Here is a 12,394-nt window from a genome sequence, read left to right as displayed (position 1 = left end):
ATTTTTGTAATTATTAATTGTCGCCAAGGTAACGTGATCTTGTAAAGCACTGTCCCAATCCTGTTCATACATATCTGAACCCTTGTGGCCTCACACTCTCACTCACTTAGCACTTGAGATTGACGTTTGGATTTTGGAATGAAGTGTTTACGATATTGCTATCTGAGGAATAAAGAAACATAATGTGTTTAACATGGTCTCTTTCTGTGTTTGCAGGAACGCCACGCTGACAGTCTGATACAGAACCAGCATTACCAGGTGTGTACAGCACTGCTTCCTGTTTAGGGGAGGGGGGGAGGGGGGGGAGGGTGTGGGAGGTCTCACCAGTTCATTACCTGATCCAACCTGAACGGGCTGCTGTTTCAGCGTGACTTAAAGAAAAAGTACAGGTCGTTATTTTGTCTCAAGATGATGCCTCTATATGACCTACATAAGCAAACAAGACCAGCAGTGAAAAGATTGGATATTTCTATATAGTCCGGGTCCAAAATGAGCACCATCTACTAGCAAATGCTGGTAAAATATGCAAGTACCTGGTTGGATTTGCTTCATCCTCCAGCTAACAAAACAATGGTTTTCTATTGAGTAGCTGTTAAAATTGGATCATTCACTAGCCATTTGGCTGGTGGATAAAAAAGTAACTTTTGGAACTTGTATATTGTTATTCTTAATGCTTGCCACCGGGTCCAATTCCCCGCAAAATCGGATGTAACTCCTTCAGCTTAAACTCCAAAAACAGAGGCTTTGGCAGCGACCAGCCTGCCACGGACAGACCCAGATCCAGTCTGAGATCTTGGCGAGGAGGCGGAGAACCCTGCGGCCGGCAGCAGCAGCTGTTTGGAAAGATGGTCAGCAGGATCTTTTGTGACTTTTTTTTCAACATGCTATTCTATTATGTTATTTAGGTTATTTTTGAGGCATTTTAGGCCTTTATTTGTATAGGACAGCTGAACACATAAAGGGGGAGAGAGGGAATGACAGGCAGCAAAGGGCTGCAGGTCAAAGTTGAACCCGCATCCGCTTCGTCGAGGAGTAAACGTCTATATATGGGCGTGCGCTCTACCAGGTGAGCTACACAGGCGCCCTACTATAATGTTTTTTAACATACTTACTACTTACGTATACATACCTGGGAATTCAGAACTTTAAATGCGTGTGCTGTCAGACGGAGAGAAGCTGCAGCCGGTAGCAGGGGCCGTCGGCGGCTGCAGGACCTGGAGCTTACCGCCTGTTTCCTGGGAGCCAATACCGACACCACACAAGAGAGTCTGGCAGCTGCAGATATCTACGACACGAGGCTGGGGAGAGCGGTGGACGCAACTCGGACGAAGCGATACCCTCAGCATGGCGCATCGCTCTAATTTGCCGCTGACCTCTCAAGGCACAACCACTAAGATAAAGAGGCAGCCAGAAGCGCTGATGACATATCTGCACGGAGTTTGGCCCCTGACGGGTCTGCTCTATGCTTTGGTTCCTACCTGGCTGTTTAACTGCTGATTATCTGTAGGCGGCTTAACAACAACCTTCTTGTGCTGACCTCAAGTGGTTCATCTCCTCACCCTGCTGCAGTGATGTAGGAGTGTATTCCAGGTTGTGTCAGTACACCGTGTACTCTAATATAAGTTTTTAAACTCTTCAGAAACACATATTGTTCTTGGCAGCCACAACTAGTATTCTGTCTAGTATGTCCAGTTTTTGGGAGGATTTTTTTAAGTATTTGTGCGGCGAATCAGCCTAGATGGATCTCTTGTATTTTGACACCTCAGCACTGGCAGCAACTACAGACGCAGGAACGCCAGGACTTTGTGTTTGGCAGCGCTGATTGTTGCTTTGACAGAATTGTTAGTAGGAATCTGCCCTTCACTTTCACAGTGTGTGGTGTGTTCTGGCAGAGGCGGAGAGTGACAGCATGCCAGACCGTCCCGTTTGGCAGTCACAGGTGTTGACTGTGGGAGGATGCTGTGTGTGTGTGTGTGTGTGTGTGTGTGTGTGTGTGTGTGTGTGTGTGTGTGTGTGTGTGTGTGTGTGTGTGTGTGTGTGTGTGTGTGTGTGTGTATTACCGCCCACTGAGCACCAAATGCTGGTGAAATTTGTCTTTGGTCTTTAAATTATGAGGGTCATCCGCCTCATTGGCTGATTACTTAATGAGATAATATCATTTCAATTAATGTGTTGTGATGAAATATTCTGAAGTAGCACGTTGTGTGTTTGAGCCGTTTGAGTAAATGATCACACAGTAATAGTCGTATACATAACCATTAAAAACACTGACAATAATGATTGGAAATTATTCGTTCCATTTTTATTTAATCCCTAAATATTTGAGAAAAATGTTTTCCTAAATTTCCATAAATGTTTCCTGGAAAAAAATATATGAATGTTTTTTAGTATGATTTAATAGAACCTGCCTAAAATAGGATTAGGGAACACTACAAATTCATGAAAGTGTATACAATTTTAAACCTAACCATCAGAAGACCAAACAAATAAAGAAGACCAATTTGAGCCATTTTCATAAATCAAAATTCATAAATCGTTGATATGGACATGTGCATTATAACAGTGGAGAAATCAGCGTAAATGCTAGTAGTGCTAATGCTAATAGTCAGTCGCCTTCATTTAAAATGAACTGATTGAATCTTAAACACCAAAAATAAGCAACTATTCCGATGTATGACAAGATATTTAATCTTAAATCGTCACAATATTTACAGTACAAAAGAAAATGATCCCACTTAAATATTATATCAGAGGTTTTCAAATGCAGCCTAACAGCCAAAACACACCGGGCACGTAAGCGTATAGCTGCGTAGCGCGGCTATTATTTCTATTTTGCGCACATATTAGTCAATCTGTCCATTCATACCCATCGACCCGCGTGCTGCAGCGAGAGTTTCGGCTTCTCCTTTATTTCTTGCACGAGAAGCGAGCGGATGTGTCAAGCCAGGCAGGAAGACCGCAGTGCAGCCGGACACTTTACCAAAATAAAACCCTTTCAAAATAAAACACCCCACTCATACTGTCTCTTTCTGTTGGAGAGAGAGCGAGGGGGGGGGGGGGGGGGGGGGGGGGGGGGGGGGGGAGGATAACTTTGTGACCGGTGCGTAGTAATACGCGTCCTGTCTGAATGGCCAGATGTACCATAGGGCACGTATCCACGCTACGAGACAGGTATATTTAATATACGCCCGTATATTTAAAGTGTACAACACGTAAGATAGTTCGTTCCAGGAAAACATTTAATAGCAAAGTACAGACCCATAAAATATAAATCTGTACTCACTTTTCTGACAGCAAAAAAGGGCGAATAATGAGATACCAAGACAGTAAAGTAACCATGTAAGTAACCATGGTGACTGTCTCCAACAGGAAGTGATCCGGAGCCTGGTGAAGAGGTACGTGGCAGCCATGATCCGCAGCGCCAAGACGGACGAGGGACTAACGGAGGAGAACTTTAAGGTGGGTCCTTTTTTTGTTGAAGGTGGAAACTACTGATGACTCACAACTGCTGTCACGGTGACGGCTTATGGAAATCTACATAAGAAACAGATGATGGCGAAAATAAATAGAGCAACAAAAAGGTTGTCTGGCTTCTCTCAGCTCAAACACTGAAGAGTTTAAACAAAGATTTATTCAAAGATGAAAAGATTCATTTATTTTCTCCTCGTCTCCTGCTGCAAATCCACAGCTCTCATCGATACCAACAGCTCAGTCGATTATCCTTGAGGAGAGATTCAAGTCAAATCCTCCGAGTCGTAAATTACTGTATTCCAAACTGTTTTAGCTCCAGAGCCTGTTTCCCATGATGCATCTGGAGCCCAGCCTGGGCTTTGAAGTGGAAAGTTCCTTTGGGCTTTTCAACACAAAAACAACATCAGGTGCACATGGAGCTGAATCACTTTCACGCTGTGTGTGTGTGTTTGTGTGTGTAACCGAGTAGTTATAAATAGGCAGAGAGTGTGTTTAAAATGTGTATCTAACATCAGGTGCATGTCGCAGTAAATCACCGAGTTTTATTCTCGGAGGAATAAAGCCACATGTGCGACATATGGCAAGCGAAAAAGGAGCAAGGTGGCTGTGATCGTATGGTAAAGAACAAAAGGATTCATTATTTGGCCCGTAGGTCGTCGGGGAGAGAAAGAAGCAGGTGAGTAGCCATAGAAGTCAACAGATTGAATGTTTACGTCTCCATCCATGGTAATGATCTGATGCCGTAATTAAGCTACAGGCTGAGTTCAAGTTGTTAGCAAACTGAATTGAATCAAAATGAAAATAATTTCCACACTGTGCTCAGTGAAACTGAACATGCGGTGCGTTTGTTTAAAAAAAAAAAAAAGAAAGATGAAAGAACAAACACCACAAAATGAAAGACCACACTGTTATAGCGTTGGATTCAGAGGCAGAGACAATCCTAATGTATCACACAAGAGGTACAACCCTTTAAAATTAATACAACATAAACTCTAAAAAAAATACTTACATTACTCTTTAGGTAACATTACAACAAAGAGTACACTATTTTATGAAGTGAGTTTATTTTGTTAAAGTGATTTTTTTTCCTCCTCTCTCGTCAGTCCCCACTTGCTCCACTTATCTGCTCACTCTCTCTCTCTCTCTCTTTTGCTTGTCTCTTGACCTCGATCTCTCTTTCTCTTCACCCCCATCCTCCTGAGTCCTTACCCTCCTCTTCACCCTCTCTGCCTCTCGGAACTGATGGTTCACCTCCCGTCTCTCATTCAGTCACCAGACTCATCTCTTCCACTTCCCCTCCTCACCCTCTTCTTCCTCTGTTTTTTTCTCCCAGAATGCCAGATATTTCAAGCTTTTTGAATGAACTTCCTGAAAGCAGCCTTCCTAAAAGAGCATGTTGTTTTCCTCCACTATTGATTTATATTAACTTTCTCTCTCAACACATTTCATCTCTCTTCTCTTATCTTTGTTAAGTATAAAATACTGTCAAGTAAAGAAGAGAGATTTAACTTCTCCTCACTAACAGAACTCATTTTAAATATCAGTGGTATTTACATTTAATGACACCAGTTGTCTCGGTCTCTTTCCAGGAGTTGAAGCAGGACATCTCCAGTTTCCGCTACGAGGTCCTGGATCTCCTAGGCAACCGGCGCCCTCCCCGGCGACACTACTCCTCCTCCAGTGAGGCAGCTCGAGACGACGGCGCCATGGCATCGGAGGACGACAGCGAGTCGGGTGACGGCGCAGGCGGATGCCCGAGGTCAAAGAGCGTGACGTTCGTGACCCCGGTGGAGGGCGAAGCGGGGTCACCAACGCTTGGCGTGTCCGCCCTGGTGCGCTCAATTTCCGGGCTGACCCAGACAGATAGAGAGGGAGAGGGAGAAGGGGAAGAGGAGGAGGAGCTGGAGGAGGAGCTAGAGGAGGGCGTCCGATGGGGGAAAGAGGAGGAGGACGAGGAGGGGAAACCAAAGAGCAACGGGCTAAAGACGAGCGTCATCACTCCATCCTCCTCCTCCTCCACCACCCTTCCCTGCCCATCTTCATCCTTCTCCTCGTCCTTCTCCTCGTCGTTTGCTCGCACCAGGACCCGCCTGCAGCGCCTCTCGGCTCCGGGATCTAAGACGGACTCTTTCAAGCGCCTCTCCTACCTGTTCTCGCGCTCCAAACGCAGATCCCCGCCCATGCCTCTCCCGCTCCAGTCCCCGCCCTCCTACACCATCTCCGACGGGTTGCTCCGCCCCCTGGGCAGCTCTCACTCCGACTTCGGACTCAGCGGCGTGACCCGAAGCGAAACCCGCCTGAACGAGGTGGGCCGCTCGGTCGACGTCAGTAACCCTTCGTTATCCCCGCGGAGAGCGAACGGGCGGGACTCGCTTCTGGCACTGCCCCTGCCGCCCCCGTGCCCCTGCCAATCCCTACACTGTGCTTCCAACATGTCCGAGTCCAGCTCGCGCCTCCTGGACTCCAGCGAGGACATTTTCCAGGGAGGCGCGGGAGGAGTGGGCGAGGGCGACGTGAACGGAGGAGGGTCAAGAAGAGGAGGGCTGATGATGATTGGCGGGTATATGGGACCCTGCGACGATGTCACAGAGGACAGCTGTGAGGTCATAGAGGACTCTGTCACCACGCAGCTATAGGAGAGAAGGACAACCAAACAGTTTTTCTTTGTTTGCAGAATGGCTGAACACGTTCAGAGGGAGAGAGACAGAGAGAGAGGGGTGGTGGAGGGGCGAGAAGTCACCGAGCGGTATCAGTGATGGTTCTGGTGACTCGAGCCAGGACAGAAGAGATCCGGACAGATGTTCATAAAGACAGTTTGACATCATCTGGTTGGAATATGGCACGGACACATCATTGTCCACTTTCAGTGTGCAAAGAATGCCCGTCACTAGCTATACAGAGTGGGCTAGCTAGCTAGAGAGCGAGAGAGCTACCAAAGTAACCCGCCAGTCAGCGGTCACTTCAGAGTGCTTTTCAAGCCACTCAGATGATCTTTCTCAGTGAGATTCATGACATTTATTTACTGTAAAACCCGGACTGAGAACGATTTAAAAGGAATTGCCATGTTGTTAGACGCCCTGCATACTTTCTGTTCCCCTGAGCCTTTCCTGCTTTAGGCTTCACATGCCGATACCATCACACCCGCAGATAGTCTCTGGGAAGGTTTTACGCTCAGTATAAACCCGTAGTTAAAAATTTCTTAACACTTGGAGTAACACTTGTCTTTTACATGTCTTCTTTGTTAATCTCAAAACCACAGCAAACTGTCTTTATCAGCGTCTGCCATTTTCCACGCATGGCACAAGAGAACAACGGAGGAGATTTAAAAGGGTACAAATGTGTCTTCTTTTCTCCGGGAGATTCATCAGGCATGAATATTACGGAAGTATGAGGAGACCAAAGTGACTGTTCAGAAGGGAAATATCGTCAATAGGCCCTGTTTTGGTTTTCTGGACACATGATTTCTTCTTTCCCTTTAAACAAACTTCAGATCTGCAGCGGAATAACAATGGAATTAAATCCTCTTAAAACCACAGGGATTTAAACGGAGCTACCTTGAACCTCAGTTCACTTCACCTTCAGCCAAATGGAATGAGCCGCTGGAATAACGTCCCCTTTAACGGTGGAATTTGATGGATTTAACCGAATCTCTGGGATGAAAGGGGACGCCATGGAACCATTGCTCTGCTGCACCCTCTCTCTCTGCATCAACAAGGGCCAAGGAACTTTATTTTATCCTAATATCAGTTATACTAGTAATAATAATAACGATAATAATAATAATAATAAGAGACATCTGGTAATGAGGACTATTCTGGTTTCTAAAGACTTTGCTTCTATTTGAGTTGCCTACGATATCCTGGCTTCTCGTTCAGCTCTTCCTTAATACGTACACTTTAACCTGATGAATACAAATATACAGTGATATTTATTGTGAGGAGGAGGGATGATGGATGTGTGAATGCGTGGTAAGGAGAGAAAAAAGGAGGACAGAGGATAGGAGGACTAACGGGAGGTAAAGACAAAAGGGAAGAAGAGGATTGAAGGACAGATTGAATGGACAGAGTGAATGAGGTGCAGACGGAGAGAGCAGAGTCGCTTTTGCCTTTGTATCTGGGAAATCTGTTTAAAAAAGGGAAATTTCACCAGAATGTCATCATGATTTTTCTCTCTCTCTCTCTCTTGAAGTCGCTCGGCGCTGCGACTTCAAAAAGTTGGCATGAGCAGAGGCTTTTGAATTTTACTCGATTATTGTGTCAGAGGCAAAAATAGAGAAGTTATGCATGTTTGATCAACAAAAAAACCCGTTACCTGCAACACACACACCCACACACACATACACACACACACACACACACATATATACATACAAACACACACTTGGGATGATGAGTAGCTCCTGACCAAATGTCTTGCCCTTTATGATATTTCTCCAGAGTCTCCCTCTTCTTTCTCTTTCTCTCAATTATTTTGCCAATTTTATTTCTCCATACCTTTCTTTCTTTTCCTTCCCCATACAATCCACACACACACACACACACACACACACACACACACACACACACACACACACACACACACACACACACACACACAGACACACACACACACACACACACACAGACTCGGGTCTACGGCAGACGCTGTGACCTCACCACCAGCTGCCTTGGCATCAGCGGTGGCAGCAGAAGGCTTTAACCCTTTCCGACAAATCAACATCCCAAAATGTCAAGGTGTAGCCATGGAGACCCGCTTACACCGCTTGACATCCTGTAATTACAGTGTCACGTCCAGAGCCAGAAAAATCAAGCGCTGCCGGGCATCCTGGTGCCTGCAGCGTGGACGCAGCAGTTGGTGATGACACCCATCTCTTTTTTATTTTTTTTTAACGATCCATTTCATGTCCTTCTACAGCCGACCAGCAACACGGAGCGACAGACCTCTAACTTTAACCCTTACTTTAACCACCAGATATTCCTCTCCAGAAAAACAAAAGAACTGTGAAATGACCTACATTACCTACCCCATTTCCCAGAGGAACTCCAAAAATTAGTAACTTTATTTTCTTACCCATAGTTTTTTCAATATCATCTTTTTCCAGCTTTAACCAAAGGTTTTTTGCCTAAACGAACCTTCCAGACACGTTTTAAACTATGTATAAATACTCTACCATGATTAATAATTAGTTTAACATGGTTTTCCAACATAAAAAGTAATAAAGGGGTTGGAAGCAGATACTCTTTCTCCCTCATTGGGAAATTCTGTGGTGGCAAACTCTTAAATCTGCTGTCCTTTTAGCTCCATTATTATTTTTCCGACCATTCTTCGTCCTCATCAACTTTGCTTGGTTCATCAGAAATCTCTGTTAAACTCAATACACAAACCTGCCCAGCACCAAACAGCAGACAGATAGAGATGAGGGTGAATGTTTAATGAAACATGACTCAAAAGCTATCATATAGTTACTCTGTGTTTACAGAATTATTACAGCATTAGTAACATGCACCTAGGCTTGTGCACAGCGTGTGTACACTATCCTTGTTACACAAACATGCAGATGATTAAAAAGATTACAAATACAAATATTACGGTGCAAATCCGCCATCATAATAGCAATGTGCCGAGGTACATACGTGCCTAGCTTTTAATAGGAATGGGAGAGGACACTCTGATTGGTTTATTGCACGTTACCTATGATTGATGAAGACACTAAGTACAACCCGTAATAATCAGGAGGTCGGAGGTCGGAGCTACAGGAGGAGTACGCGGCTGTATTAGGAGAAAGATTGTGTCTAACGGAGAAGGGGAATAAAGAGTCCAGGTGGAGAGGTGGATGGGTTCTGAACTCGGCCCAGCTTCTTTGTAGCAACTTATATACAGTCTTGAATAAAGGACTTGAAAGCAATGAGTAACAGTGCAGGTATTTTAGCAGAAAATCACTTTAGTAGAAGTTAAAGTTACCTTTTAGAATTTTATTTGAGTAAAAGTCTTAAAGGATCTGACATTTACTGCACAAGTAATTTCTTTACCCTCATCTTAACCCCTATCCCTAAGTCATGAAAAACATTTCATGCAAATACCTCCATAGGTTATAGTTTGGCTTGGTTTCACACCTAGAAAAATCCAAGCGTACCTTTGTCAATTAGTCAATTAGTCATCTTTCTGCTCTCATTCAACTAAGACTGCTTTCACACCTGAGCTGTTTGGTCCATTTTAACGAGCCCTGAAGCGTTTCATTGCAGAATGCACTTTGTTTTGAGGCTGGTGTGTAAGCTCATTCAAACTCTGGTGCGGAACAAACAACCGAACTCTGGTCCCCTTGAAAATGCGGTCTTGGTTTGCTTCCAAGTGCACTAGAGTTCACCCCCACAGGACCAAGCTCCGCACCATGGGCGATTGGGCTTTCTGCTCAGCCGCACCTCCCAGACCCCCCGAGGGCTCCACAAACCAACCACTCTTTCAAGAAGCCCATAAAAACATTGTGTTTTAAGCAAGCTTTCTCATAAATCTGTATTTGGGTAATTGTTTTTCTTTATTTCTTAGCTTTGTTCAGTTTTTTACCCTAATTTTAATCTCCTGTAGCACTTTGGGATGGATTTGTCAATGAGAAGTGCTCTACAAATAACATTTACTATTTATTTATGATTATTATTATTATTAGAGATTGGTTCATTTTAGGTCAGAACGCAATCCGGCTCTAATTCAGGAATGCTTCTAATTTCCTTCCTCTTTCTTTGTTTTGGCATTCTAAAATGCTAATGGTGGATTTCTGAGGACTCTGGTTACCTGCTCCTCAGATCTCTGCAGGGTAAATCCAGACAGCTAGCTAGACTATCTGTCCAATCAGATCTCAACAACGCACAGATCTGTCGATGAAATCAAGTTATCGATAAGTCAAAATCAAACGAGTGTTAGTCGACTAAGAATTTCTTTAGTCGAGCCCTACTAATATCCACGTCATCTCAACAACACACATGAAGACTGCAACTGACAGATAAACCAGAGAACAGGATGGGGGGGGCGGAATTTGTTTAGTTACCACGGCAACCAGACTGCATGTCACCTCCCCATAATGAGGGGCACGCAATGCCACGCATGAACCGTGCAAGAGGGTTCAGAAATCATCTTACCTCATCATCTGTCGAGATAACGGCGGGCTGAGAGGAGCACCTCCATCAAACACATGTAGACAACAGTGTCTTTTCTGTTGTTGAGCCGGAGCAAGATTTATTTTGAAACCGAGAAAAGGAACTGACCCTAACTAACCCCAACCCTTGGTCGATTAAAAGGATAACTGTCTCCAGGGCTAACACACACACACACACACACACACACACACACCTATCGCACACCTATCGCACACATGGGACTGATAATCAAGCCCTCTGATCAATATGGATTACGCCAGTGTGATCCTCCTGTGAGTGTTTTTAACCCGCTGCAGAGTGTGTGTGTGTGTGTGACACAGAGATTATTGATCCAGCCAGAATCTATCACTCAATTCTATTTTCTTTTATTGATATGTAGTTATTACAATAAAATCTGTGCACTGTGTGTGCGTAGAAAGAGGAACTATGCAATAGAGAACCAAATGGAGCATCGTTGAAGATTATGTATCTTCTAAAGATGGACAGATGAAAATATAAACACACACACACACACAGACAGACACACACATATATACACACACACACACACACACACACACACAGACAGACAGACATGTAACCACTACTGACCAGCTGCAGGTTTGACTGTATGTTGCTCGAGGCGGCTGCAGCCTCCAGTACACTTTCATAACTCTGTGTGATCTGTGTAATGTGAATCACACACACACAGAGCGCTAACAGTCCTTTGTGGCTTCACGCTGCCTCCAAGGCAACTGAGGACAACAATCGTGTGGAGCATTATGGATCTCAGGTGTGTGAAGATGAATACATTAGAACGGACCACCTGCACGGTTACACACACACACACACACACACACACACACACACACAAACATGCACAACACAAATGTGCTGTCCATTCAAATGCAGCTACAACACGTGAACACTACTGAATATTTGTATTTATAAAACAGAAACAATGTTGCATAAGGACACTAAATGTTTTCTTGTGGGGGGGTAAGATGTGACAATCAAAATTAGACACCATCCAATAGAGTCTGTGAAGTAAAAAAAACAGTTGTTTAACTGTATCACAGTGGCACTAACCCTCAAATTCCGAAACTAAACGAAAAAACTAATATTTGGAGCCAATTATCCGCATTCAAACCTTTCGCTTCAAGACAAACACTGATAATTATCTTATTTTATTGGTTGGCTTGTTTTTCTCTGAATGAGAAATTCGCCGAATTCCAACCAGCTGTGGAAGCGGAAATAAAACACTGTGAAACACCAAACAGCACTTGTAACATTAAAGGATCAAAAACGGATCTGCAACCTCTAAAATATAAATCTCAAAACAAAATGGAAGAAGCCAGAAGAGCTAGTGGAGTAATTTTTCAGTTCTTTGTATCGATTAATAATCCAATCCCAGCTCATATGTTGTGGTCATTTTGTTGCTGAAGAGTAAAACTCTGACTTATTGTACCTTTAAAAAAAAAGGCCCAAATATGGTGGGGCAGCTACTCATCACACCCACTGACAAACACAGAGAACATATATACGCCATCATTCAGGTTCCCCCTCTCACCTATTCTAAAGGGATTTTGAGCTTTAAAAATAAAAACCTGTCCTTGTTTTCTTGTTTGTTTTTTTGGATTTCTACATGGATGAATTTATGACTGTGTTATTTTTCTAGAACTGGACAGCTAGCGCACGTTGTTGACTCTTTAATAAAGGCATCCTTAGAAAACTGAGCTGTGGTCCGACTCTTTATTTGATGTCTCTTCTGATCTGTCGTACTCTAGTAAATGAGC

The 12,394-nt window shown here is 44.0% G+C and overlaps 1 protein-coding gene across 2 annotated transcripts in view; it reads left to right on the top strand.

Annotated features, from left to right (window-relative positions):
- trpc5a (transient receptor potential cation channel, subfamily C, member 5a) overlaps positions 1-8,687 on the top strand; it is a 111,386-nt gene extending 102,699 nt beyond the window's left edge. For both annotated transcript variants that reach the window (XM_034857068.1, XM_034857067.1), the window contains 3 exons: positions 217-258; positions 3,370-3,459; positions 5,061-8,687. In XM_034857068.1, the coding sequence (XP_034712959.1) occupies positions 217-258; positions 3,370-3,459; positions 5,061-6,107 (1,179 nt within the window). In that variant the 3' untranslated portion in view covers positions 6,108-8,687. The remainder of the gene's footprint in view (positions 1-216; positions 259-3,369; positions 3,460-5,060) is intronic.
- The last annotated feature ends 3,707 nt before the right edge of the window (positions 8,688-12,394 follow it).

The sequence above is a fragment of the Etheostoma cragini genome, chromosome 19 (assembly GCF_013103735.1).
Source record: "Etheostoma cragini isolate CJK2018 chromosome 19, CSU_Ecrag_1.0, whole genome shotgun sequence".
Taxonomy (NCBI): Eukaryota; Metazoa; Chordata; class Actinopteri; order Perciformes; family Percidae; genus Etheostoma; species Etheostoma cragini.
Note: the sequence above shows the minus strand (reverse complement) of the source record. Positions and strands in the feature narration are given on the sequence as shown.